Here is a 28,000-nt window from a genome sequence, read left to right as displayed (position 1 = left end):
AGATATAGATAGATATAAAAATATGAGTATGGTGGTGGTGGGTACTCTTATAAAAGGAGATTTGGCTTTTAAAAAAATGAAATGTTGCTAAAATACAGTAGATCTATATTTAGTGATGGTTAAATCTAGATAAGTGTTTATTGTATATCTTCTTTGCTGTTTGAAAAACCTTTTTGTTGAGAACGAAGAATTTCACATCTGCCTTTAAAAAAAGAATATCCAGATGTGAATGTCTCCTTGTCAGATTACATGCAATAATTAACTCTTGTGCATACTTTTTCTTTAATCCCACAACGGCTATTAAGGACTCTTAGCATTAGGATGACTCTAGCAGGAAGCCAAGAGGGAAAGAATGGCACAACCTCCCCTATATTTATGGAAAATCAGCCAGCATCTTTCAGTTCTTCCTCCAGTTTTTTCCTCCTTAAAACATGATTTCCTCCTTGGGAATAATGGGCTTCTTACACTCTGTACACCTATTTCTCTCACACAAGTTTCTTGTGCACGCTTAAATCATTTCAGACAGACTCCCTGGGCAAAAGGGTTTTGTGCACTCTCTCTTTAAGATAGAAAGAATATTAGTAGCCAATGAAGTGGCACTCTCCTGTTTCCATGGTGACAAGGGAAACTAACCTTGTCTTGGGAGAAGCAAAGATCCTGATAAGAAACAGGACCTACAAGGGCTGCTTTTTTCTGATAAACTTCTGCGGGTTCCAGTCTCTGGAAACGTCTGGACCCAAAGAATAAAGCCAGCTGCTGTATGAGAGTAACACAAAATGTAAAGTTTTTTTCCCCTTGTTTTGTTTGCGATTCAGGTCTGCAAAGGGGACACGCTCCATTGCTCTTGGGTTTTGTGTTTTAGAAACTAAAGAACTTGAAACTGCTGCTAAGACCCAGAAGTGTTTTTAAAAAGCTGTTAAATCCAATAGATCATTCAGATGAATTTCTTGAGGGCTGGGCTCCCTGGAGGCCCCAAAGAGATTTCAAGTTATGTCCTGCCAGAAATAACCCTTTTTTTTTTTTTTTTTTTTATAAGTAGAGCAGGCCTGATTTGACTTCACCTGGAACTGTGGACTCAAGAGATCTAATTTATTTATCTTTGTTGTGGGCTCTGTTCAGCTTTGCGTTTTCTAAGGGTTTTTCAGCAGATTAGTGGGGGATGGGGACAATCTCTCAGCTTTATACACCTTGGAAACAGGAAGTTTTGCCTGAATAGTTGACTTAATTTTTTCCATTTCTAAATGTGATCTCATTACTCTTAGTTCTACCTCCCTTGTTAGCACACACAATAATCCCTTGCTGGTTACACCCTTCCAATACTTGTAGGCTATTACCATGATCCACCCCCCTTAGCCCTCTCCTAGCTCAATCTAGGCTACTTTAATCTTTCCTGTATTCCCCCTCTAATTATTGTTCTTCTCTAAAGTGCCTCTAAATTCTTTCTAGTGTGATGATTCCACTGCTGAGTAGTGATGGTGTCAGCAGAGGGTATTATGGTAAATTTGTTACTGTTTTTTCCCATGTTCTGTGGAGCATGGTAGGTGGCCAGGAAGAGAAAATTTCATGGCAGTTTTGAAGAGTGGGACAGGATGCTGAGGGCTTGGGAAGAGCACAGAGTTGAAGGCAAATGGAGAGTGCAAACTGGAACCCATCAGTTGCTAGGGTCTTTAGAGCCTTACTCATGATGCACCTGGCATGCTACTAGGAACTGTGTCAGACTAGGTTGGGTACCATGACAACCCAGAGCCTTGTACCTATGGTTACACTAGCGATCAGTTATCCTGGTGTGGTCGGACCACAGGCATATACAGCAGGTTGATTGCCTGCCTTGTCAGTGATGTTACAGCTCTCCATGCAGGCCAAAATTGCATTGATCTTTCTTTGGATCCCCAAAGGATGGATTTGTCCCAGCCCTACTTGTAAATGAAAGAGTGAATCTCCATGACCATTTGAAAGTAGCCAGCTGTTTGTGAAATCTCCAAAATTCCTCCCCTGTCCACAGTGTGTCTGGGGCGGATCACTGTCTGAGTTAGATAGTTGGTGTACATGAAATGGAAAGATACCTGTGCTTGCATATGAGTATAAGATAAAGATCAGACTTGGAACCCTTAATGTGTGAGAGTGAATTCTGTGCTCAGATACATGTGTGTAACTTACAGAACTCAATGGGAGTTCCATGTATGCATCCAAGGGCTGAATCTGGCTTTCTGTGTACTGTGGCTGTGTTGGTCTCCCATAAGAAGAAGGTGATATTTTCTCTGACTTACAAAAAAATTCCAAGACTAGTAAATGCTTCTGACTCCTCATATCTTTGTTTCATCTCCAGCCTTTTGCCCAGCCAGGGTTCCTGCTATACAGACATGTCTCATTCCCCCTTTTTGTACTGTGCCTGTTGGGACCCTTGGAATGTGCAGGGTAAAAGGCTAATTAAGACCATGCCAGGCTTACCGAATCAGAAAGCCAGGTAAGCAGAAGCCATTGGAGGAAGAGGGAATTCCATTTTTTCTAATGCTTAACACCAGTTTCTTGCATTTATCTTTTATTTGGGCCCTATTAATAGTGGCGGGGCGTGTAGTAAGTTATATATACATATAAAGAGATGTGTTTAAAGTTACAGGTAACTCGTGTATGCTGATTTTTATACAAGTAATGTATTACACTTTTATGTTATGTACACCTTTCCAAATGCATTTTACACAAGTTATATTGTAATGAGTTTAGTGCTGGTGTCAGGTGCTGTGTATATGTCATTTCTGTCATGCTTCCCTCAAGCCTAGAGGGAAGAGATGGGACTAGGGGAGGGCATTACTGAGAGGCTACTGTTTAGATCCACTACAGCTTATCTTAGCAGAATTCCAAGAGGCCATAACCCAAACCAAATAACTGGAGACTTGCTGTAACATCTGAGTATAGATTCAGGGCCAAAGTCTGCTCAAAATTACACCAATTCAATCTTATTGTGAAGGCATTGTCCTTGTGCCTGGGGTGTGGCAAGGATATAGTCTGTCCCCAATCTGAAAGAAGCTGGCTAACAGGCTGCTGCTTCCAGGAGGTATAATTGTTTTCTGCTCTCAGAAGGCTGAATTGCCCTGATTCTATAAATCTGGTTTGTTCCTGTTCCATAAATATGTCTGAATACCGTTTATATTTTTAAACCAGGTGGTCCTCACTAGGCATGATCTTGAAAAACCAAAATAGTTTCCTGTTTGCTATAAAACCTCCCAGCACATCCAAGTAAGTATTTGTCTTTTTTATGAAGAAGAGTGCGGGGCTCAAGAGTGGTATGTGACATGAAATGGTTTTCCAGTGTGTACAGGTGCTAACTCTCCCTTACGAGCTGCTCTGTTCAGAAGAAAACAGATAACTCCTATTAGCAGCAGTCCCAAGACTTCACATCACTAAATGGTATTGATGGTATGGTAATTTACACATGATGCCCTAAAGCCTCAGTGGTGTGGAGTCTCACCAGCAAATGCATGTTACAGACACCACTCTTCTGCACTGCCTCCTTCCTTCTGCTTAGAGTTGTCACCAATTTAGAAAAAAAAAAACTGACATCAGGGTTTGTCAAATGGCACCCGGACACACAAGCTGAAAACCAGACTGTCCAGGTGAAAACCGGATGGGTGGCAACCCTACCAGACACATAAGCCAAAAACCAGACTGTCTGGGTGAAAACTGGACTGGTGGCAACCCGAGCTGAGTGGTGGTAACTGCCTAGTACAGAGAACCTCAGTGAATGTGGCTGGTGTTCTTGTACATACATATACAGTATGTGACCAACAAAATCTGAGTCCCGCAGGTAAGTAATAACATACAGAGATCACAAGCAGCTCCCAGGGAAACTGGTTGGCAAGCTCAGTATTGCTCTACTCACACATCACTACAAAAAGGGGCACTTCTTTGTTCTCACCACCCTGGCAGCCCACAAAAACTGGGTTTAACTGAGTGCGCCTGGCTCTGATGTTTGAAGTGGAGCAATTTAGTCACTAAGCAACTCTACTCATCTGAAACTCTCTGACGAGGTGCTTTTCATTTGCAGACGGATATTGCCCAACAGAAAATATGGATATCGACTGCGAAGCAGAGAACCACCTGATGTGAGTAGAACAGGTGGAATCATTTGCTGTAGAATGCTAACAAGAATTTCTTCTTTGAGTGATTGCACATGTGCCTTCCACTTTTGGTGTGCCCAGGCCCCTCGCACAGTCATCGGAAATTTTTCCCTCAGTGCTACCGATCAGGGCAACTCAAGCACCCTCTGCTGCCTCGCACCACTTGCACCGATATAAAGGGCCCAGCCACCCCTGAGTTCCCTCAGTTCCTTCTTAGCACCTGTGAGGATCGTTGGAATTGTTTGTCTTGTCTTTGAAAGTGCTCTTGGTGTGTTCATTATAAATTATTTGTAGATAGCTTTCTAGGCTTAGTGTTAGTACTTAGTGTGAGTTTTCATTTTTGGCCCCAGTTGTTTTGGTTTTTTCCCCCGTTACTTGGTACTGAAGGATGCCTTGGTCATTGGGCTTTAAGCCCTGCATCTCTTGCCTTAGGCAGATGCCCAGGAACAACCCAAACTGCCGCTTCTTGAAATGTTTAGGGGAGGCTCATATTTGGTCTCTTCAAAGTTGGCTGGCCTCTGTTTATTCACTAAGTTGCCACCATCTGAACTCTGTGCCCTCTTGGGTACTAACTTTGCTAGATTGGTGGATGAACCCACTCAGTGTTTGTGGCGGTGTTCCCTTTGTCTGCCCTCAGCCTTCACTGACTGGTGACAGACCTGTCTGCCCTGGGGTGGGGCAGCTCATTTGGGCCCCCTCTGAACTCAGTTTGTGTCCCTCAAGGAATCTCTCTTCATATCAAAGCCAGAGAACCAAGGACTGTCCACATCACCTGTCAGGCCTTCCTCTACCACATGTCAAGGGGAAGAGCCTCTTTGTTTTCACAGACAACATGCAGCGATGTTTTACTTTAGCAGTCGGGGCGCTCACTCTTCCCTGTTTTGTCAGGAAGCAGTTCACCTATGGTACTTTTGCATTGCTAAGTCAATCAAACTCGAAGCCTCTTACCCTCCAGGGGTGCAGAATGAGCTGGTGGCCCACCTAAGCAGATCATTTAAGAGTCACCACAAATAGACATTTTTGGAACAGAAAGTGCGGACAGTTTTGCTCCCGACAAGGCTGCAGTCCTGCTTCCATCACAGACGCTTTCCTGCTGCCCTGGAAAAACAGGCTATTACGTTTTTCCCCCAATCCCACTCCTACACAGAATGATGCTAAAGATCGAGTGGTACCAGACCCACCCTACATTAATAGCCTCAGCATGGCCTCGATGGCACTGGTTCTCCACTCTCTAGTGGATCTGTCAGTGGCAGCTCCAGTTTCACTCCTGTTGAACCCACACTTGATCTCCCAAGATCATGGACAGCTGCTCTACCCAAACCTGTGGGCCCTTCATTTAACAGCCATGAGGCTTCATGGCTAAATGCTAGAAAAGAGTCTTGCTTGAAGTAAATTTGCCATGTCTTGTTAAATAATAGAAAGCCCTCTACCAGAACTGCTTACCTGTCAAAATTGAGGTGTTTTTCTGTCTGGACTCTTCAGGCCGGGGTCTTGCCAATATAGTCCTCTATCCTGCATGTCCTGGACCATCTACTGCACCTAAAACATCAGGGGTTAGCGATTTCTTGTATCAAGGTCCACCTGGCAGCAAGATCCATTTTCCGTCCCTATATGGGTAACCGTGCTATGTTTCCTAATGATATGAGAATCAGGTTTGTGAAGGTTGTCCCATCAAATAAGGGACCCTGTCTCCCCAGGGACTTGAACCCAGTTTTGTTGACCCACTGTTTGAGCCTTTAGTAACATCGATCCATGGACCCACTGTTTGAGCCTCTAACAACATGCTTCTTGCTGCACCTGTTCCTAATGGTGGCTTTCCTGGTAGCTATCACTGTGGTCAAGCGGGTGGCTGAACTGCATGCTCTGACATCCAAACCACCTAATGCAATCTTTCTTAAGGATAAGGGGTACTTGCACCCTCATCGGAGATTTATTTCTAAAGTGGTATCTGATTTTCATAATAACCATTCAATTTACTTACCTGTGTGTTACCCAAAACCACATGCTAATAAAGAGAAACAATATCTGAACACCATAGATGTTAGAGAGCATTGGCCTTGTACATAAACAGGACCAAATGGTTTTGTTCGTTAACCCAACTATTCATGGCCTTAGCAGACAGAATGAAGGGTCTCCCTGGTCTCTTCGCCAAGAATTTCATCTTGGATAATGTCCTGCATTCATGTTTGTGATCTGGCAGGTGTTTCCCCACCGTGCATGGTGTTAGGGCATGCTGTGCCAATGTTCAGGGGGAAACAGACCTTCACTGCCTGTAGCTCTTAAAGATCCCGTGGCATTTGCAAGAGCTGGGGTGTCAAGCCCTCTAATCCTGAACATACTTCAACTTGGCTCATTAGAATTCTGCTCGACTTCCCCCTGCAGTTAATCTGGATAAGGTATTCTTCACTTCCTGCCCTCAACTCTGGGAGCCTGCTGTGGACACCAGGTCAGCAACAAAATTAAGCAAATTGTAGCTGCCTGGATCTTGGGTGCAGAGATGCTGTGCGTGGCGAATGCTGGACCCAGGATGTGATATTCTGTCTTGCTCTGGTGCTATGAAGGCAGCTGGAGGCCCTGTTGCAGAAATGTATGGGCTGCTCTTTACCCAGGGGCCAAGCATAAAACACAAAAGCCATATCATGGCACAGATCTGATTCTATAATGGCGCAGATCTGATTGATTTTGGGGAAGGGTCCTTGGGTGGGGAATCCCATTTTTCCTTTCTGCTCATACGGGGAATACTGTAGAAAACACTCCTGACAGTTTCAGAGTGAGAGAGAGAGATCCCTTTAATGGGTTTAGGGTTCCAGACACTGGGTTTCCTGAGCTGAATATCTTCTCTTTTGGCCCCAGACTTCAGGGGAGTTCATAGAAATCTCACCTGGTTATACCTTGACTCGGAGTAAAGAACATCTCTCCGTCACACTAGGGGAGGAATTTTTTGAAAGAAAAAGAACTACTGAAGAACCGGCCCCTCCCTTTGTTCCCAGGTAATCTTAGAAAATCCGTTAAATGGGAAGAAAAGTGGTTGAATCTTAAAATAGTCTTGTTCCCCCCACCAAAATAATAGTGTGTGAGGAACCTGTGAGAGCTTGCAAGAGGGGACATGACCCTCATGAGCGCATACTGCATAGACAAGGGGCATTTGTCTAGCCCAACTGAGTGTAAAGCTGATGTGAAATTAGAATCTGCCCCAAGGTAAACACCTGGTGTGCGTTAAGAGAGAGATGAAGAGTCTGATTCTTCTCTAATTTAAGTAACTCGGGAGCGATTCCACTGACTTCATAGATGTGAGAGCAGAATCAAGCTTCTCTCTGGGTTTCTGGTTTGCGAGAGTTTTGGGTTCTGTTCATTGTTCTGCACGTGGCACTCCCAGGGTTGTCACAAGGGTAGAAGAGAGAGGTGTGCTCTGTAATCTGATAGTGTTACTGCAATTTTAGAATCAGTTGTACAGTCTCAGCCATAGTGCTCTGCCTTCCAAAGGCCTAAATGGGGGATAAGGAGCCAAAGTGAGGGATGCTACTAAAATAGCATTTATTTTAATGAGGGGAGTTTTATTTCTGTAACAAAAATAACATTTTTTTTAATGATGGAGTGTTTCTAAGGCACACAGAACAGTAAGAAAATGGGAGAGCCCCAGGTTGGTGTGAGAGGATCATTCAGGTCCAAACTGAAGAACTAGTAAGAGATCAGATCTCAACTTTTAGAAGAGGCAATTTCTATACCACAGTGCTAGCTGAAGAAAGTGTAACTTTGGTGCATCTGCACAGAATGTGTTCATAGCTTTCTGATTTCAGGCAAAATATAAGACAAATAAATGCTTTGTTTCTGACTTGCCTTGAAATGCCTGTATCTGGCCTTCTCACCAAGCACTCCCATCCACTTCACTGTCTGTTTTTTAGCACCTACGACCAAGGGGGGCGTGTATGGGTGTTGAGGCTGAAAAGTCAATGTAGAACCATTATAGGTTTTTGGATGCTGTATAGTATCCTGCATTATGGGAGGAGTTGCTAAGGAACAAACTTCAGAGAACACTCAATAATGAGCCGCCTCTTAGATGCAGTCATGTTTTTTGCTTTGCAACAAACTCATGTCATCTGCTCTAACTCAACCTGCAGAAGTTTGATAATGTGCATTTAATCTTTCACTCTCTTTGCAGAAGCCCAGTGAAACTTGAGACGTGAGTATGGCTTGTTTTGTGGGGTTTTTGGGTCAAAATCAAAAACTGAACTTTCTGTACATTTTTAACCTCCTCCTCCTCACCACCCGCAGGAATCTGGTTTCATTCATTACCCTGAATGCTGTTTCTTGGTTAACCGGTGACAGCAAGATGTGCTGTTTTATACAAAGTGTCTGCTTCACCTCCTTCCACCCTGGAGATGGAACACTGTTGTCCCATTGCTTGTTTTGTGTTGAGGGCTGGAAACTGAGTCTAAATGTAGATCTCCTGTAAGGAAAGCAGATATTAAAGTAAGAAAATAGTATGTATATTCAGATCTTGTTCAGACAGTAGCCATTTATAGTGACTGAATACGGTTTGGAAACTACTGGGACATGAAATACACTCTGATGAGAAGATGGGGATACCCAAAATCTGGAGCCAAATACCCCTTAACTTTGTGTGATTTGGATTTGAATGTTGTGTTCTGGGCCTATCAGATGCTAGTACTTGTGCAAATGTTGCAGCCCATTAACATTTCAAATTATTCTGTTTTAATGTTTAACATAATTTGATCATTAAGTTTGATCTTTTTCTTTAAATGTGCTCGTCCCTCTGTTTGCTTTCTCTCTTTGGAGTGCTCTTGTGACCTTGAATCTGGTATCTAGCTGCCATTGGGAAGATACTAGAGCGAAGCAAAGTGAAGTGTTCAGTAAAAGCCCATCTGTGGTCTGGGACCCAGCTTTCGTTCTTTTAGCTCTAACAGGCTAAGAGGCAGCATGTTTAGTCCCTTGGGAGGAGCACATCACGTGTTGCTCAACAATGGTCCTTCCAGCTGATTACGCAGCAGCATTGATGGTCTCCAGGGGGAGTCCTGCTTGGTCCCCTTTGGACAGAAAGGCGGTAGTTAAGGCATGAAGCCTTCAGGATGCTGTAAAAGAGAGAGGATGACCAAATAGGGTCACAGGGAAGCTTCAGTAGTGGATGGAAAAAGTTGCCCCAATGAAAGTGAAATTTATCTAGAAGTCCTAAGCACCAGTAAGAAGATTCAAAGACTCTCACTACAAGAATCAGAGAATATCAGGGTTGGAAGGGACCTCAGGAGGTCATCTAGTCCAACCCCCTGCTCAAAGCAGGTCCAATCCCCAGCTAAATCATCCCAGCCAGGACTTTGTCAAGCCTGACCTTAAAAACTCCTAAGGAAGGAGATTCCACCACCTCCCTAGGTAATGCATTCCAGTGTTTCACCACCCACCCTGTGAAAAAGTTTTTCCTAATATCCAACCTAAACTTCCCCCACTGCAACTTGAGACCATTACTCCTTGTTCTGTCATCTGGTACCACTGAGAACAGTCTAGATCCATCCTCCTTGGAACCCCCTTTCCGGTAGCTGAAAGCAGCTATCATTCTTCCTTCCTCATTCTTCTCTTCCGCAGACTAAACAATCCCAGTTCCCTCAGCTTCTCCTCATAAGTCATGTGTTCCAGTCCCCTAATCATTTTTGTTGCCCTCTGCTGGACATTTTCCAATTTTTTCACATCCTTCTGGTAGTGTGGGGCCCAAAACTGGACACAATGCTCCAGGTGAGGCCTCACCAATGCTGAATAGAGGGGAATGATCATGTCCCTCGATCTGCTGGCAATGCTCCTACTTATACAGCCCAAAATGCCGTTATCTTTCTTGGCAACAAGGGCACACTGTTGACTCATATCCAACTTCTCGTCCACTGTAACCCCTAGGTCCTTTTCTGCAGAACTTCTGCCTAGCTGCTTGGTCCCTAGTCTGTAGCAGTGCATGGGATTCTTCCATCCTAAGTGCAGGACTCTGCACTTGTCTTGGAGAGGCAGTAGCTAAGATAATGGAAGAGTTCTTTCATAGATCTAGTGCTGTCTATACTGTGGCTCAGGTTAACTTAACTATGTCTTTCAGGTGTGAATTTTTTCATACCCCAAGCAATGTAGCTAGGTTGACTGAGCCCTGGTCTACATTACAGAGTTGGGTCAACATAAGGCAGCTTACATTGACCTAACTCTGTTGGTTGAACCTCATCAGATTTCTTTTGGCCCAATCCTCTAATTTGTCTAGGTCACTCTGTATCCTATCCCTACCTTCCAGCATATCTACCACTCATCCCAGTTTAGTGCCATCTGCAAACTTGCTGAGGATGCAATCCACGCCATCCTCCAGATCATTAATAAAGATATTGAACAAAACCGGCCCCAGGACTGACCCTTGGGGCACTCCACTTGATACCGGCTGCCAACTAGACATAGAGCCATTGATCATTACCCGTTGAGCCCGATGATCTAGCCAGTTTTCTATCCACCTTATAGTCCATTCATCCAGCCAATACTTCTTTAACTTGCTGGCAAGAATACTGTGGGAGACAGTGTCGAAAGCTTTGCTAAAGTCAAAGAATAACACATCCACTGCTTTCCCCTCATCCACAGAGCCAGTTATCTTGTCATAGAAGGCAATTAGGTTGACCTGCCTTTTGGAGAGGAAATACCATCCATTCAATTTTAAATCTCATGCTACCATGTTGAGAAATCCCCTTTCTTTCTGCTGATGAGAGCTGTAATACTTAGGAGACAGGTAGGGTTGCCAACACTCCAGGATTGACCTGAAGTCTCCAGGAATTAAAGATGAATCTTTAATGAAAGATTGTCACGTGATGAAACCTCCAGGAATATGTCCAATCCGTATTGGCAACCTTAGAGACAGGGAATGATACAAAGGGTGCTTTGATTGCTGTTAACCAACCTTTCAGTGTCTGGGGTGGTCACTTTCAGAGTTGGGATTGTAAAATTCGCCAGAACACACCGCTGGAATAAATCAGAGACCCAAATGCACCAACTCTCCACAAAGATGTCCCACATTCTGACCAGTGATGGTCAGTCTCTGTTTGCAGCCGCTGACCCTCTCCTCCTCCTTCCCTTTGTGCAGCTAGACTCCCTCCCTTCTCATTGTGCCAGATGGGGTGAGGTGCCTCCATGTGGGCAGGATGTCAAAGCTTGTTTTATTCTGTGACCTTATTTTCCTCTGGTGGCCTTGTTGCTGCTGAAGGGAGCAGGAAAAGGAGCTGCACTGGAAAGTAGGTTGCTGGGCCAAAAGACCCCAAAGGGAAGGGGGCAGCGTCCCTAATGAGTGGGTAAACCACTGATAAACATTTCCTCAGCCCCAGTGGTAAAACAGGCTGCGGGGAGATTACACACCCATTCTGCCGCCCTGCCGGCTCGAGTGGGAGAAGCAGTGAAGGGGCTGACACCGGCCCCAGATGATGAATTCCAGTAGTGATATTATTTCTATTTCCACCACTGCTCCTATTAGAACAACAAGATTGTCCCAGCAATGGGCCCAGAGCATGACAGAGAGATGGTGTATCATTGTAGGGAGGATATTATTACTGACTTAGAGGAACAGATTGCTGAGCTGACAGACATGATGGAGCAACTGCGCAGAGATCATCAGGCCTCCCGCAAACTGGTGAGTCCACCCGGTTGTCATCTCTCCCTTCTTCTCAGAAAGTGCTCCATGAAGTCACACTGTCTGAGAGAGGCTACAGGGAAAGGACTGACTAGACCACACAGCATTGCCTGGATCCTTTCAGTGCCACTATTAGTGACTGACTGGCTAAAGTGCACCCAGATTGCTGGGTGTCCACGTGCCTGCAGGAGGCAGTGTTGTCTAGCGGTTAGTGCAGAGAACGGGCAGGCGGGGCACTTGGCTAATTATTTATGTGCCATAAATGTGCATTCCTTTACAGCCAAACAGTAGCTTCATGGAGGGCAGCATTTTTAAAACCACCTAAGTCACTTGAAAGTCACTGAGACTTATGCTCCCACGTGAGTTCAGCGCTTTTGAAACGCCCACCTGGAACGACTTCCCTGCGGTTTGAGATTTAGAAACGTTTGCTCTGATTGCGATTGGTGACTGGAAAAAGAGCCATGGCTTGGGTAATGAAGAGATCTCTGCATAACCAGCCTAGGATGGAAAACAGTTAAACAGCATGTTTGTCAAGGGGAAAATGAACAAAAATAACACCTTTTCTGTACTGGGATCGGAATTGTAGCTATCACAGTTCTGAGCCTACTGTGGACAGGATTTTTAGTAACCTGACTGGAGTTATGTCATTAGCAGATGTTTTCTCTCAAACAAATGGCAGGGTAGGTACATTTGCACCTTATTAAAAACTTGTCTCCTTTCCTTTCAAGTTGGAGAAGGATATGGAAGAAAAATGCAATGAAATGCAACAGGAGCATGAAAATAAGATCAGGTACGCTGCTGCGCTATGCAAGGAGAAAGCACATATGTGAACTGAACGCTGGATACCACAGTTTTCTCTACAAGATTTTACATCTTGTGTGGTTTTGGATGTTCAGAATAAGAGACAACATGGCAGTATGTCTTCTACAAAATGAGCCAAGTTTGGGATTGACTCACTATGATCTCTATACCATAATTATTATTGGGAATGGGAAAAAATGCTGACATTTAAATTTTGGGGAGTCTGATTTGGGGCATCCAGATCCAGTGGCTTTGAGTCCAGGCTAGAATTAGACTCACTTTCCAATCCTGGATACCATGGGAGCAACGGTATCATGGGGCCATTAGTACTTAGATTTTGTACCATGGTTGGTGAAGATATTGTGAGATTTTATTCTCTCATGCTATTTCCATCATCCATAGGCGAAAATGTGACATGAACAGCTGTTCTTGTGAGATCTGAGGCTGGGCACTTTCTTGGAGTAATGGGAGGGCATGGCAGTGTGTCTGCCAGTGTCTCAGTGTTTTCCTTTGCTGACCAGCCTAATCTTGACTTCACTTTGTGTTGGGGACATCAACGTTTCTTTCATGTCCCTACTTTGTCCAGAGCTTAGGGCACCATGCTGTCTTCAACTGATGAGGTGCTAGGTGCCATCCGCACATTGTTGGCATCCGAGCCCACAGCATGATGTACCTTTCTGGAGGGGTCTTGCATACTTGTTGAATGAGTGGTGACAAATCTGAGCTGTGCCGCTCTCTACGGCTAACTGTCACCCAGGACCCATCAGCGTGCTCTTGAAGAAGAAAGAATAGAGCCAATGTGGCACAATTTTGTGCTCCCCCTCCACCCCTGCTGGACTCTCAGATGGCTAACAGAACCTTTTGGCCCAGTACTATCTCCCTACTATACCCAACTATGAAGTCTGAGTGGGAAACGATCAATCTACGTTTTTATAAGGTTCCTCCTTACTGTAGTAACAATGATCTGCAATGAACTCGTCAGCTTGGGAAAGGTTATTGAGAAGGTGGGGTGATGGGCTAAGTCTAGCAACACCTGACTTCCTCCAGCAACCCCACGTGCAGTCAACTCTTACTTCACAAACCAGAAAATATACATTTGAAACTAATATCTAAACTGACTTTAGATGCCCCTTGTACAACATCACTAAATTCTGCTCATATCAATCACCTCATAAGAAACTAATGCACTTTAAAGAGAGAGAAATGCAGAATGAAAGACGAAAACTAGGACCCAGAGCAAATAAAATAAGATAAATGACTAGCTGGGACATGCCCAGCACAAACAAAATACATGATGGTGTGAGATGCCATTAAAGCTTCTAATGGCTACTTGTTTAGGAAGATCTGCATGACACATCTGTGGCCCCTCCACTTATGAAATTATACCCCAGGTTATATTTTCTCCACACACAAAGAGCAACCATATACTTTCAGCCTGGCTGACCTTTATTTTAAAACACATGAAAACAACAAAACAAGAAAGAACAAAAGTAAAGTCTCCAGGGTGAGCACAGACTCTCTCCCCTCTGGCACTTTGCATCTGAACTGACCACAAAATGTTAGCTGCCTCTTACAGATTCCTAGACATTTAAATGTGCAGTACACAGAAAAGAAAATAATGTACACAGTTACATTCACCTGGCCATTCACCTTCTGTAATTATTCCATCACTGTAAATGATCATGTGGGTGGACAAAAGGAAAGTGTGCTCTGTGAATATCTGCATTGATGTGCTTGTGTGTTGGTCACACAGGGAACTCCAAGAAGCTCACTGTGCAGAGCTCCAGGCCTTGCAAGTGCAGTGCAAGAAAGAACTGAGGACTGAGAGGGCCTCTGCACAAGAGAAAATGGGTATGGACAGGCTTTCTGGGAAATCTGAACCCTGTTGTTTTCATGGTTACTCTGAGCTGGAAACTCCTGTTGGGTTCTTTCCCTCTCTAGCATATTCACAGCAGCAGACTCCCTTTGGAAGCTTCCCTTGCCTCTCCATGTTTCGGTACTGAGCCATGATTGTCAGTACTAATTGGGGAAGAGGAACAGTTGTGAAGGAAGTTGGCTTGGGGCTGGTAGTGTGCCATTCCTTTAAATGCTAGTGTTGTGCTGGAATTATAAATGGTAGTCAGCAGTCAAGTTCGGATCTGGATTAGGTTTAGACTGGAGTCTGTGTTCTGAGGCCGAATCAAGGCTGTGGTTGAGATTGTTATGCCAAAGTTTCGTGCAGTTCTTGAGAGAGTTCAGTCCAAAATAGCAGGAGGGAATTGGAGATCACCTGAGCTCATCACATTTCTATTGCCTTGAATAATGCTCAGGTTTCCAAACAGATATTGATTTCAGGGGAGGCTGCCCAGAAAACTTCTTGGTTGGCCAGCCAGACGTTCCGCGGTTTGCTGGGTACTTTTTGTAAACAGAAATGAAAAAAATCTTTCAAATCAATGACTGTAGCCCAGCTATTTATTTATTTAATTTTGGGTGCCTTTTGGTGCTCAGAAAAGTCACTGACAGAGTTGTCTTCAGGCCAGCTGCAGGGCCAGCAGATATTCCATGCAACCTGCCCCAACACAGCCTCAATCCCCTTCTAATTCTGAGCCTCCTTTAAAAAAAAAAAAAACAACAACAACTTAATTTCTTAATTCTTAGTCCCATACTATGTGGTAGAAACTGTGACATAGATGTGTCTTGTGGGGTCTGGACTGAGATGCCTAGCCCACTTTCATGTTACCTATTCAGGATTTTAGGGCAATTCCCCATGGCTTGAATTGTGTTAAAATTGCTGTATTAACTACACATCTTGTCCTTCTCTTGTTGCTCAGAGGTGATGCAGAAGGAATACAGGTATCTGAAGAATGCATTCCGAATGTACCAGGTGAGATTTCAGCAACGAAAGTGATCTCCAAAAGTGGATCAGGTCCTGTTAGTCTAATGCTTAGGTCTTGGCTACACTACTGCTTAAGTTGACGTCACTCATGGCTCTGAAAAAGCCACCTCCAGACGTAACGCAAGTTACGTCGACCTAAGCGCTGACCACACCGGTGCTCCGTCGGTGGGAGATGCTCTTCTGTCGGCATAGCCCGTCTTCACCAGACACGCTACAGTGGCACAGTTGCATTGGTGCAGCTGCACCGATGTAGTGCTGTAGTGTAGACTAGCCCTTAGTTTCATAGGAAGGGACTGCAGTGAGTGCACTCACCAGATTCACACACACCCCTCATCCCCCCAGAGTCCCTGATGTGCTGGATTCACTGCAGTTCCACTGTGGGTAAGGAGGGCAGGATATCAGAAACCCAGGGGGAGGGGGGGACATACCCTGTGCACCACACAGCATAACTTCAGTGACTGCTAGCAGGAGCAGCTGGATGCAGCTGGAGGTGTCTCCCTCACCCCTGTGGAGGAAGAGTGGTGTGCAGTGGCCACAGAGGCTGTTCCCCCAAAGGATCATAGAATCATAGAATATCAGGGTTGGAAGGGACCTCAGGAGGTCATCTAGTCCAACCCCCTGCTCAAAGCAGGACCAATCCCCACCTAAATCATCCCAGCCAGGGCTTTGTCAAGCCTGACCTTAAAAACCTCAAAGGAAGGAGATTCCACCACCTCCCTAGGTAATGCATTCCAGTGTTTCACCACCCTCCTAGAGAAAAAGTTTTTCCTAATATCCAACCTAAACCTCCCCCACTGCAACTTGAGACCATTACTCCTTGTTCTGTCATCTGCTACCACTGAGAACAGTCTAGATCCATCCTCTTTGGAACCCCCTTTCAGGTAGTTGAAAGCAGCTATCAAATCCCCCCTCATTCTTCTCTTCCGCAGACTAAACAATCCCAGTTCCCTCAGCCTCTCCTCATAAGTCATGTGTTCCAGTCCCCTAATCATTTTTGTTGCCCTCCTCTGGACGTATTCCAATTTTTCCACATCCTTCTTGTAGTGTGGGGCCCAAAACTGGACACAGTACTCCAGAAGAGGCCTCACCAATGTCGAATAGAGGGGAATGATCACGTCCCTCAATCTGCTGGCAATGCCCCTACATGTACATCCCAAAATGCCATTGGCCTTCTTGGCAACAAGGACACACTGACTCATATCCAGCTTCTCGTCCACTATAACCCCTAGGTCCTTTTCTACAGAACTACTGCCTAGCCATTCAGTCCCTAATCTGTAGTGGTGCATGGGATTCTTCCATCCTAAGTGCAGGACTCTGCATTTGTCCTTGTTGAACCTCATCAGATCTCCCTCCTTCTCCTTTAGCCTCGGTGAAAGCTCCCTGGTAAAGCACTTTGGGATCTGTGGATGGAAATGGCTATATTGTTGCTAACTATCTTTTTACAGCATAATTGGAGGCAATGTGGGAGATTCAGGAGCCGTCAGGGTTTTTGGAAGATTTTCTGAAAATGCGTGTTTGTCCGTCTCTGTGTGTGTGTGTGTAGGACAGTGTTTCTGATGAAATGGAGGAGAAGTGGCTGAGAAGGCAGGCTGAATGGAAGAAGAGTGAGAGGACTGAGCGGGAGAAGGCACTGTTAAAGCAAAGTGAGTAAAAAAGGACGCTTGGGTTTACATCGATGGTGGCAGAGCTGCAGCTGATTACATGGTTATAGCTCCAAAATAGAGCTGTGACCACTCATGCCAGCTGAGGGTCTGCCCCCGAGCTTAGGCAATCCATTCTGTTCAGAGGGACACCATCAGCTTTGAATGTGGTGAATTAAAATCAATGAGTTGGAAGTAGTTTTAGGTACAACATTTGCCTCTGAGTCATTTAATTGTTTGATATCTGCTTTTTTGACTGCTAGGATGTAAATACTTTCCCCAGATTATCCCAGTCCGTTTTATTGACTCTTCTAGGTTTGACTGCAATAGAGTTACTGGTTGCTCTCCATTATGCAGTGGATGCAGAAGAACCCAGGAATGCCTTCTGCTCTGGTTATTGTAGCTTATCTGTGATAGCAATGAGTATTCCTGAAGATTTTATATATTCGAGGCCTTTGGTCCCACCCCTTGTTACAAAAAAATCACTTCTGAGCTGAGACCAAGGATAACTCTTCCTGGGATTTTAAACAAACAGCAACAAAAGAACCTTTTATAAATGGCTATAAATAAGGGCTTAGAATAGCAGAGCCACTTCCTCCATATTGTCACTTCAGCAATGTACTTATCTCTTCCCTGCTAGCCCATTCTGTAGGCAGTGTGCCCCGGGGTAAGGACATAGTTCTGGCTACGTTGTACATTGTGCTACATCACAGCAGTGACAGCTACGAAGTTACCACACAAAGAAGAGAGTCTGCAAGAGGAGGAGAAGGGAGAAAGACGATGATTGGAAAAGTGATCCAGTGTGTGGGCATGTGTATGTATGTGGTCTCAGAACCCGGGAATGGGATGAGACTAGGTGAACGTTCTCCTTCGGGGCACACCCAATGCTGTCATTTGTTAGCTGGTGCTTAGATACCATAGTGCTAGGTAGGTAGAAATATTGAATGCAGCTGAAATGAGTCAAACACCTTGTATGCATGTTGCCACATACATTTGTGTGCCTCTTACACAGAATTAAAATGGATGGTTAGGAAAAGCCCTCAGACCTCTGTCTTTTTCTCCACAGAACAGGAATTGATGAAGACATTTGAGATGGAGAGAGAGCAGCTAAAGAAATCATCTCAGGGTGGGAACTCCATGATGAATAAACTCTACCAGCAGGAAAGAGAGGTAGCTAGTCTGAGGGGAAACATAAAGCTATACGTTGAGGCGCAGCAGTTCCCATGAACTCTTATTGCCAGTAAAATAGTAGCAGGTTTGTTATAAATCCATGCTTCTATGGTGTCCCTAAGCCTCTGTTTGCCAGAAGCTGGGAATGGGCAACGGGATGGATCACTTGATGATTACCTGGTCTATTCATTCCGTCTGGGGCACCTGGCGGTTGGCCACTGTCGGAAGACAGGGTACTGGGCTAGGTGGATCTTTGGTCTGACCCAGTATGGCCATTCTTATGTCTATTTATAAGGCTCCTATTGCTCAAAGGCTCAAGGGCCTGAGTGCTCTGAGTAAAGGGAGAGATGGGGCCAGGTTTGATACGAACTATAATCACAGGATAATTCCATTAAACCCCAGGGATCCTAAGTAGCGTGGGACATGTCAGACACCTTCCAAATCACCAGTCACTTGTATTTCTGCCTAGCAGTTATTGTCTGGAAGGTCGTGCTTTCGGTTTTGCCTGTTGGATTGTGAGGGGTTGGAATCAGCTGCTCACTGACGAGCCTGGGAATGTTACAGACGTGCCATGAACTATGCACAAACTGTGTGTCCTTTTCAGGAGCATATTGAACAGCACCAGAAAGATGTGGAGAAAATAGAAGAGTTGCAAAACATCAAGGAGGCAAGTAGGGCAAAAAAAGAAATGCAGTGTAACTGGAGCAACTGTGTCACTTGGAACGGTCTAGCTTTCTGAGCAGTTCACTCTCACCCCGTCAACTGGATGGGACTTAGCTGAGATATTGAAACTTATGGAGGGTATAGTGCAAACTGACCAGCTCCCCTCTTGTGCACTGTCCTGTAACAGGAGAAGGAGCCACTCCGGGAATTTAATTGTCATTTCCATTGGAAAACGAAGCTTGATTCTGGGTTCTTGATGTAATCCTGGTGCTTTTATAACACCTGAAATAAAAAACTTTCCAAATAAGGGCAGACTGGCCTGGCTGGCCAGTGAGCCACAGGGCCTGGGTGTCTGAAGGCTGTAATGGGTTAGTGCGGCCTCTGCTGGCTGTGCACTCTCGATCTCTGACTGTAACAGAGCTCTGGGCTTCCTCAGGGAAACGTCTACACTTGGAGCTGGAGGGTGAGTCCCAGCTCACGAAGAGACCTACCCAGGCTAGCGCTCATTGTGCTAGCATGCCAAAAATAGTGTGCCTCTGGCAGTGGGAGGGGCCAGCTGCCCTGAATATGAATCCATCCAAGATCCTAGGCACATTCTCAGGGTGGTTAGCCCATCCCCACACAGCTACACTATGTTTTAGTGTGCTAGCTCCGATTGATCTCGTGTGAGTATGACTCCTCGAATCACACCCACCACTCCAAGTGTAGACGCATCCCCTCAAGGGGGGAGTGGTTATGTCTGCTCTCCTCTAGGAGCGGCTCGCACTTCACACGCGGCTGCTCTATAACTTGTAGCCCTTGCACCATTGTGTGTGAAGGGGTAAATCTAGGGACTGCTCTAGCTGCTGGCAAACTGGACAGCTCCCTAGGCCCGCAGATTCTGCCTAGGGCAACAGGGGTGGCCTGGCCAAACCTGAGCAGTGTAACAACCCCAGCTGCTTGATTGCAGTGCCACTCTCTCACATTTGGCCCAGCTGCACTCCCTTTTCCCCTCCCCCCCATGATGGAGGGGTGGTTAGGCTAAGCCTGAGTGAGTGGCACTGCGAGCTGGTGCTGGCCTCTGCCCTTCTCCCATAACCACCTAACCATCAGAAAGTTCTCAGGAGTAGGAGGGGTGTGGAACGCTGAAGTTTTGCCTAAGGTGGTAGATTATTTTGAGAGGCCTCTAGGTAAACCAAATCCATATGTGGAGAGTTTATGCTTGTCTCTCATCTATCCCAATTAAGTACAAGGACAGCGTAGGTAACTAGTTGGCCCCTACCAATAGGAATAAATCCAGCTTATAAAAGCATCGTGAAAACCAGGGCAATGGCACATCCGTGCTTCTGTTCAGGCCAAGCCTCTCCCACATGTGGTGCAGACAGTGACACAGGTATTGGGGAGGGATAGCAATGACTGGGAGAGGCTGATGGGGGCTGAAGAGTACATTGGGCTAGAGAGAGAGGAGCCCATTTTATCCAAGTGAATGTGTCTGTGTTTTATCCAATCAAGTCTCTGGAAGCCGATCTGAAGGAGAAGGACCAAATTCTCCAGGCTCTCACCACAACAATGCAGAACACTCGCGGGGAGCTTCAGAAAGAGGTGGGAGAGCGTGTGTGAGGTCATTATGGGTAAGGCTAAGATTTTGTCATGGATATTTTTAGTAAAAGTCACTGACAGGTTGCGGGCAAAAAAGAAAAATTCACGGAAGCTGTGACCTGTCTGTGACTTTTACTAAAAATATACCTGACAAAATGGGGATCTGAAGGTCCACACACCACCTGCAGCAGGGCAGCTGCGCGGGGGCTAGGAGCTGCCTGCAGCAACTGGGGGCTGTAGGGTACCCCTGGCACCTGCAGCTCTGGGGATCCCCTACTGCCCATGGAGGCCGGGAGCTGCGGGGTACCCCAGCTTCCCATGTTGGCCAGGAGCTGCGGAGTACCCCCGTTGGCGGCAGGCTGGGAGCTGCAGGGGTTCCATGCCACCGGCAACCGGGAACTTGGGAGTCCTCCGCTGCCACCAGCGGCCAGAGACTCGGGGGTCCTCTGCCAGCAGGGGTTTGGGGGCTGCCAGAGGCGCCCATGGCGGCTGGGAGCTCCGGGGCTGCCAGAGGTGCCCAGGGTACCCCACAGCTGCCTGCCCCTGCTGAAGGCGGGGGACCCTGCAGCCCCTGACCACTGCAGACTGAAGTCATGGAGGTCACTGGAAGTCACGGATTTCGCGACCTCTGTGACTAAATCGTAGCCTTATTTATGAGTACGGAAAACGGGTCTCCTGTTCATTCCTGTGGGCTCTCTTGAACAGCTACATTCCCTTCTTTATGGCATATGGGGCTCCTTGGATACCAAGTGCTGCGGCTGTTCTCCGGCTTCCAAATGCGGTTGACATGTAGCATAAAATATCTTTTTTCTTCCCTTCCCGTCCCTCCAAAGGCAGGCTGTACTTTGGCTGCTAAGAAAGGGAGATTATTGACAGTGCATCTAACACTTCACTGTACAGTTCCATCTACTGAACAATGCCAGTATCCTGACCTGGGAATTTGCTCCTGACCTGGACCATGTGCCAGCAGCTAGTGTCTTGATGGCAGTTGGTCACCTGGAGAGGGGTGTGTGTGAGGTTGGGAATATGCCTGCACTGGTGCGGATAGGTGGGGATGATGGGTTGGCTGTGATCTCTGCTTGTAGCACGCTGTCTGTTCTTGGAGTACAGTCAATCTACGCTTGGAGGTGACGGTTAGCTTCCAGAATGAAAAGAGGACAATAACAGATGGCTAAGGAGTAAGAGGGGCACATGCTGTGGTGAGCAATGCTATGGCAAGTCTCGCTGCAGGGTTTTCTGTCTCTGTGCTGAGCTGGATGGCTCTGTAACTAGAGCATCTTGCTCCCCTGTAGGGAGAACAGGATGATTCTGTACTTAGCCCACTGAAATCCTGATACAGCTCTGACCTAAGTACCAGGACAGTCCAAGTGAAGATAGAACCACATGGCTCACGTGTATTGTAGCACAGACAATATCTAAAGATCAGTTGAGGTTTGCAGACATCTGAAATATTGGCATACAAAGGGCAGGGTGAAGAAACAGGTTTTCAGACTTACCCTGAATTCCTTTGACTGTATGCATTTAAATCAAGCCCTTAAAATGCAGTTTTGCTTTGAAAAGAACCCATGTAACAATGACACCTTCCTCCTCCCCAGATCTGCTCCCTGCTGCTCAGTCAGATCTGCTGACTTTAGTAATAGCGTTGCTGCTTTTTCATCCTGTTAATACTGTAGAACCAACACGGCTCTGAGGGAGAGAGCTGGGTTCCCTTCAGACTTCTTAACTCCTTTTAAATATTAGCAGCTGTGCAATCCACTTGACGGCAATAGGGTTAGTCAGGTGTCACTGAGAGCATAGACTGATGGCTGTCACTTTGCTTAGGTGTCACAGGGGCCCTGATTTGACTTGAAAGTAGTCTCTCTGGTCAAGGGGGTGTTTGCAGGGCTGGCAGTTAAAACATGGGTACCATTTGCCAAACCAGTTTAGGTACTAAGGAGCCTAAACATCACTGAGTTTCAATGAGACTTGGGCTCCCAAGTACCTACATCTCTTTTGAAAAGGGGATTTAGGCTCATAGGTCACTTTTAGTTACTTTTGACGCTGTTATACCTGCTGTATTTTACCTTTTAAAATGAACACCTTTGGTCTGGGAATTATTGTAACAATGCCCTTGCTTCCCTCGTTTATCATCTCCATTCACTTTTCAGAGCAGAATTGCACTTTGTTGTGCTAGAAGCAGTTTCTTGAGTCTGGATAAGGTTGTCTCTGAATTTTGGTTTATTGGAGGAGCAAATGTAAGGTTGTTTAGGTGTTGCACAAACAGCATTCCAGCACATGGCTATGTGCTCATGAGTGGTGTGTTAAGGTTGGGGTCAGAACTGTACAGTTAACCTTTGGTGGGAAGATCCACGCCTTACAGTGATTGGGGTGAGGTCATTGAAGTGTGTACTGATCCATAGCTTTTAGACAAGCACTTACATACTTCAACTGTTACCATCCAAACCTTGTTGTCGGCCAATTTCCTTTTTTCTCAATAAGCGCTAAGGGGAATAGTGTTGGGGTCTGGAGGACAAGGGGATGCTTGGTTGGGGGCAGGAGTTAAGGAGGATGTTGGGTGAGGCACAGGATGGTGTTGAGACAGACTTTCGGTAGGATCCATGTGGAGAGTCATGAATTAGGAGCCTGCTATAGGGGATCCAGCAGGAGGTGTTATGGGAGGGGAACCTGTTTGGGGAGTTAATGAGTGTCATCAGGATATTTGCAGGCTGCGTGCAGAGGCAGGAGGGTATAGGCCAGTGAGCCCCAGGCCCTGGAGTTTCTCTGTTCTGAAGGAATCCTTTTTGACACTGGTTGGGAATTCCACGGCAAAATGAGGCCTGTCACCCAGTGTGCAAGATTTTCCCCTGTGCTGAGGAGGAAGGGGGATGTATGTGTTGGGTGCAACTTCTAGAATCTCACTTTGACCCCTCACAAATCGAGACATCCAGAATTAGTGGCCATGTCGGAAGAGGTGGGCTTCTAAAGCCAATTTTCTGGTGGATTGTTTCTGTGCATTTCTTTGACATTATTAATATCTGCTGCTGGATTCAGACTTTGGAGCGGGGGGTTGTCCTCTCAGTGCACAGAACAGAATTTGCACTAATAATATTATAACAAATTACCGGGGGAACTGGTCTGCTGTATGCTGTAGGTCCTACACACAAGTAATAGCTGGCTGACTACTTCTGTAGCTCACCTGGTAGGAGCCTATGCTTTTGATGCAAGAGGAGGTGAGTTCTACCATCACAGTTGCCAAGAAGTTTCTAGACACCATAGCATTCAGCACATTGCCAATGAAATTACTAGAGGACCAAGGATTTGTTACAATACAAATGCCAGTTGGCTGCATGACCCGTTCAGTTATATGTCTGAGAAAGATGAGGGGATTCCCTTCCCCGCTCTGTGTTTGTGATGGATTTTCTGTATAACCAATGCGGAGTAGCTGTACCAAGGATATGCTAACAGACTTTTAACTGTAGGGATGCTCTGATTATTGCTCTCTGGTTAGTTATAAGTAGGGTACATCCTGCTACAAGAACATTAACCAGTGGCATTCTGTTTGTAGAGAGATTACTGTGGTGCTCACTATAGAAGCAAATGGGAAATTAAAACCAAGTGTGACTGAATATACTGGGTTGGCATGTCAGCCTTTTGTGACTGGCTACCTGGGATCCCACTCCCTGTTAGTAATGAGTCTTTCTATTGCGCTCTGATGCTGCACCACCATGGCCCACCTTTCATACTTGTTTGTGCTGTCTAACCCAGGATAGACCTTGGGCTACTTCAAACCTGGGAGCATTTGACCATTCTAACATCGAGCTTGGGCTGTTCCTATAGCAGAACAATTGATTTTGAGGAAGCGTGGAGTGGAAGGTCTTTGCCTGCTTAGACTGGTCCAGACTGATTTCTGTGTTTCTCAGTCATCCCTGCTGTCTTGTGTCCTGCCATTGTGTAAAACAACTGATCCTGCCTGGGTACAGCAAGTGAATTACTATCTGGTGCTCCTTTTCCCCCCAGAAAAGCAACCTGATGGAACTGGAGAAAAACATTCAACAGAAAATCTCGGCAGTTGAATTAAAACACCAGCTCAATATCACTTCCTTGACGGAGGAAAATGCCGTTCTGAGGTAGGAACGAATTCTATGTACTTCAGCCCAGATAGCTTCAACTAGCAGCACCCACCTATATGAGCATTTACTAGTTCACTCTTTTTAATCATTCTTTCTTACACTATGAGGCTTCGTCAGTTCTTTCATTCGCAGTAACAGCTGATTTTATATCCAAACATTCTCATGCAAGTGCCATCTGCCAAGCAGTTTCAGCAGAGCTGCGCTGCCCAGATGGTGTATGCATTCCCCCTGCTCAAACTTTGGTGCCTTAGAAAAGCCCCACAAGAAGCTTAGACAGCCTGTCAGCTTCCAGAACATGGGCTTTGCAATCAGTGCAGCTGCATGCAATTCAGCTTCTGTCTTCTTCATTTTAGTGAGTAGGGCTGCCTTTATTTCCCCCTCATGGGTCTCTAGGACCTTCAAGGCAGGCCAGCTCAGTAGCTGAGCCATACGGATAGACAGCCCATTCTGTGAGGACAGTGAGTGACAATTTAGTCCACATTGTCCTGTCTCTGTGCAGCATTACATCTGCAACCCTGTAGCCTTGTAGCAGCCTAAAGGAGGTGACTGACTGTCCCAGTTTCACGAGGACTAGCTCAAATATTTTTTTAGATAATGTTGTGGTGTCACAGGAACTTCATTCAGGACACCTGAAAATGTCCCAGTTTTTATTTAATCAATCAATCAATCAAATATTTGGTTTATTTATAACAACAAAATGTTGAAGACACAAGATTATGGAGCAGAATGTGCTCAGTTTCCGCAGGGCAGTCTGTTCTTGATAATGTGTTTGAGCAAAAGAACAGTTTCTATATATCTGAGCTCTCAACAGAGAGAATGTTAATTATACTTGTTCGGTGTTTCATAATAATCCCATTCTGACACAGAGTTACTGGAAAAATCCTCCCCTCCAAGCAATATGCACATCAGTGAGGCAGAGGCTGGCACATGCCAGCCACATTTTTAAGAGTGCACTTTTTTCATGTGACACCATTATGCAAACCCTATCAGAAGTATCCCAGTCCTTTAAAATAATGATCACCTACAGCATAGGAGGCGCAGGAAGTGAAACTAACCAGTCTGGTTTCTCTAAGGTGAGTGAAGTGTAAAGAAAAAACAAATGGAGATGACAAGGTTAGAGCGTTTAAAACACATTTTCTCGTTCTAATAGATGAGATGGTTTTAACACAGGAAAAAAATGCCTCTCTTTTGGAAGGAGGGGAGGAATTGTTTCCCATTCTTGGTCATTAAATCTCCGTTCCCTTCTTGACGCTACCACTGTCTCAGTTTACTGGAATTGATAAAGGGAGAGGATGCTGTGAATTGCTGGCCTTCCACTGTTCAGTTTGGTGGCTTCATTTTAACTCATCAATGATCATTCTCATTACTTACTGTGGAACATGGCACTCAAGTTCCACAATAACCAAGATGAATGTGCCGCTGGGCCAAGATTTAAGCATGTTAATGTATTGTTTACTAAAGATCAGGACTTAAGTTACAATGGAAATAGAGCTTCCGCTTGTGTCTCGGAAAGGAAAACCACGTGTGGAGGCTGTGTGGGAGCTGAGCATGCTTCCTATTGTGTGAGTGTTTGTCCCCAGATCTATCAGTAAACTGACCATAACTATAAGTCTGCTGAAGTCAATGGAGTTGCACCTGCTTATCTAGCAGGCTTTAAATTCTGTAGCCTGTGTAGTAACTGTAGCCAATGCTTTAGTTTATTCATGGAGGTTATGATTAACGTGTGTCATATTTAATCACTGTAAGCTAAACAGAGTTAAAATGTATGATTATAGAAGTATGAGACTCATCAGTATGTGGAAAGGATAATCGTGTATTCGCTATCTAAGTAGGGCTGAAACCCAAGGCCTACAGGCTGAGGCCTGTAAATTTTTAGCTTAGCCATACTAGGCAACAGAGTTAAGAAATGCTAATATAAGTGACCAAAGAATAACCTGATGCCATAAGATTATGGGAAAAGATGTACCAATGGATGATACTGCAAAAAATTAATAGAGTAATTTTTTGCTTACAAGATAGTCAGTAGTTACATTTTTCTAACACATGCTCTAACTACAGGGTGCACAATGTGCGTAAATGCTAATGAGTTATAGACAGAATCACATTATAAAAGAGGGTGCCCAGAGTGGGAAAATTGAGCTCGCTATGGGAAACTCCAGCGGGAACCATCCCTTTACTGATGATCAATCAGATCCTAACACTATTGTTAAGGATGTGAGTAAAATTATATTTATAACTTGTGTATGTCTATACAGAATTTCTATATGCTTGAGTAATCATAACTTTAATTGTAACTTTAATAAAACTGGTAACACAGACTAGACCGTGTACTTGTGAATGTATGTGGTCACTACCCTTGGTCTTTGTGTTCCTAGAGACTCTAAATCTGAAGCAAGCAGCAGAGCTGATTTTCACTCTGTTAAGCTTGAAGCTCTAGCCACCAGAGCAGAACCCATGGTGGTGTAACACCACATTAAAAAATTCACTTTCAGTAAAATAAAAGGCTACGTAACAGAGGTAGATGTGAGTAGATACTCTACTATCCCTTTTGTAACACTTCCCCTTCCTATTCCCACAGACGCAAACTGATCACAAAGAGTGAAGAAGCATATAATGAAAGAGTCCGTCGAAAGAGTCATATAATGAAAGAGTCCGTCGAAAGAGTCATATAATGAAAGAGTCCGGCGGAAGAGTCAGTTATCAGTATTGCTCTAATGGGAATGTGACCTTGTTACTAAGGGAAACTTGCTGATGATGGTAAATCCAAATGTAGCAATATGTTCAAGTTTATTTTTCCATTTCTGTAGGCAATGCCAAATCTGCAGTCTCTCACTCTTCCAAATCAATCAGTCATATTCAAGGTGTCCTATTTTTGTCCTGTCATTTCCATTTTGCTTTGTTTCCAGAGAGAGCGATGGATGCTGGCCCCAAGTATGTGTGCTGCACTATGATGCTCAGCTGACTCCTAACTCTGCTCAAGCTCGCTCTTACCAGGACAGGCTGGTGTGGTGTAGATGAATGGGTGCTCAGAGGCTAATGTTTTTATCCCTCTTGCTAATCATTACTACAATAGTTATATGCTACTATAAATGGAGATGCTGCTCCTCCCAGGCAGTCAGACTTCTAGTCAGAGTCCTTCCTACACTTGGCTGAGGCTGTATGGAATGGACAGCTAACTTTGCTGTTGCTTACCTTTATTTTATATCACTGGCAACCAGTCTTTACCTTGTAATAGCATCAAAGCTCATAAGCCCAGCAGCGCTTGGAGTCCCGTCTACCAAGGGAGGTGTTGCAAGAAGTGAGTGTGGTGATTGTGTCTATTTGGCATTCTTCTGTGCTCTGGTACTAGAAGTAGGATTTGAAAACCAGTGAGGTAAGTAAATTTTTGTCCCCTGGTTGCCCAA

At 45.2% G+C, this 28,000-nt stretch overlaps 1 protein-coding gene across 3 annotated transcripts; it reads left to right on the top strand.

Moving 5' to 3' along the window:
- FLACC1 (flagellum associated containing coiled-coil domains 1) lies at positions 1-27,634 on the top strand. Of its 3 annotated transcripts, XM_048869654.2 has the most exons (16): positions 1-778; positions 2,327-2,464; positions 3,160-3,234; positions 4,043-4,100; positions 6,969-7,105; positions 8,275-8,295; positions 11,667-11,760; positions 12,489-12,550; positions 14,315-14,412; positions 15,372-15,424; positions 16,980-17,079; positions 18,143-18,246; positions 18,851-18,913; positions 20,401-20,490; positions 24,484-24,593; positions 27,175-27,634. In XM_048869654.2, the coding sequence occupies exons 2-16, from the start codon at positions 2,361-2,363 to the stop codon at positions 27,266-27,268; spliced, it is 1,263 nt and encodes a 420-aa protein (XP_048725611.1). In that variant the 5' UTR covers positions 1-778; positions 2,327-2,360; the 3' UTR covers positions 27,269-27,634. The 3 variants fall into 3 exon arrangements, with proteins under 3 accessions (XP_048725611.1, XP_048725610.1, XP_074974175.1); XM_048869653.2 differs by having other exon boundaries at positions 53-2,464; XM_075118074.1 differs by lacking the exon at positions 20,401-20,490 and having other exon boundaries at positions 53-2,464.
- The last annotated feature ends 366 nt before the right edge of the window (positions 27,635-28,000 follow it).

The sequence above is a fragment of the Caretta caretta genome, chromosome 11 (genome assembly GCF_965140235.1).
Source record: "Caretta caretta isolate rCarCar2 chromosome 11, rCarCar1.hap1, whole genome shotgun sequence".
Lineage (NCBI taxonomy): Eukaryota > Metazoa > Chordata > Testudines > Cheloniidae > Caretta > Caretta caretta.
Note: the sequence above shows the minus strand (reverse complement) of the source record. Positions and strands in the feature narration are given on the sequence as shown.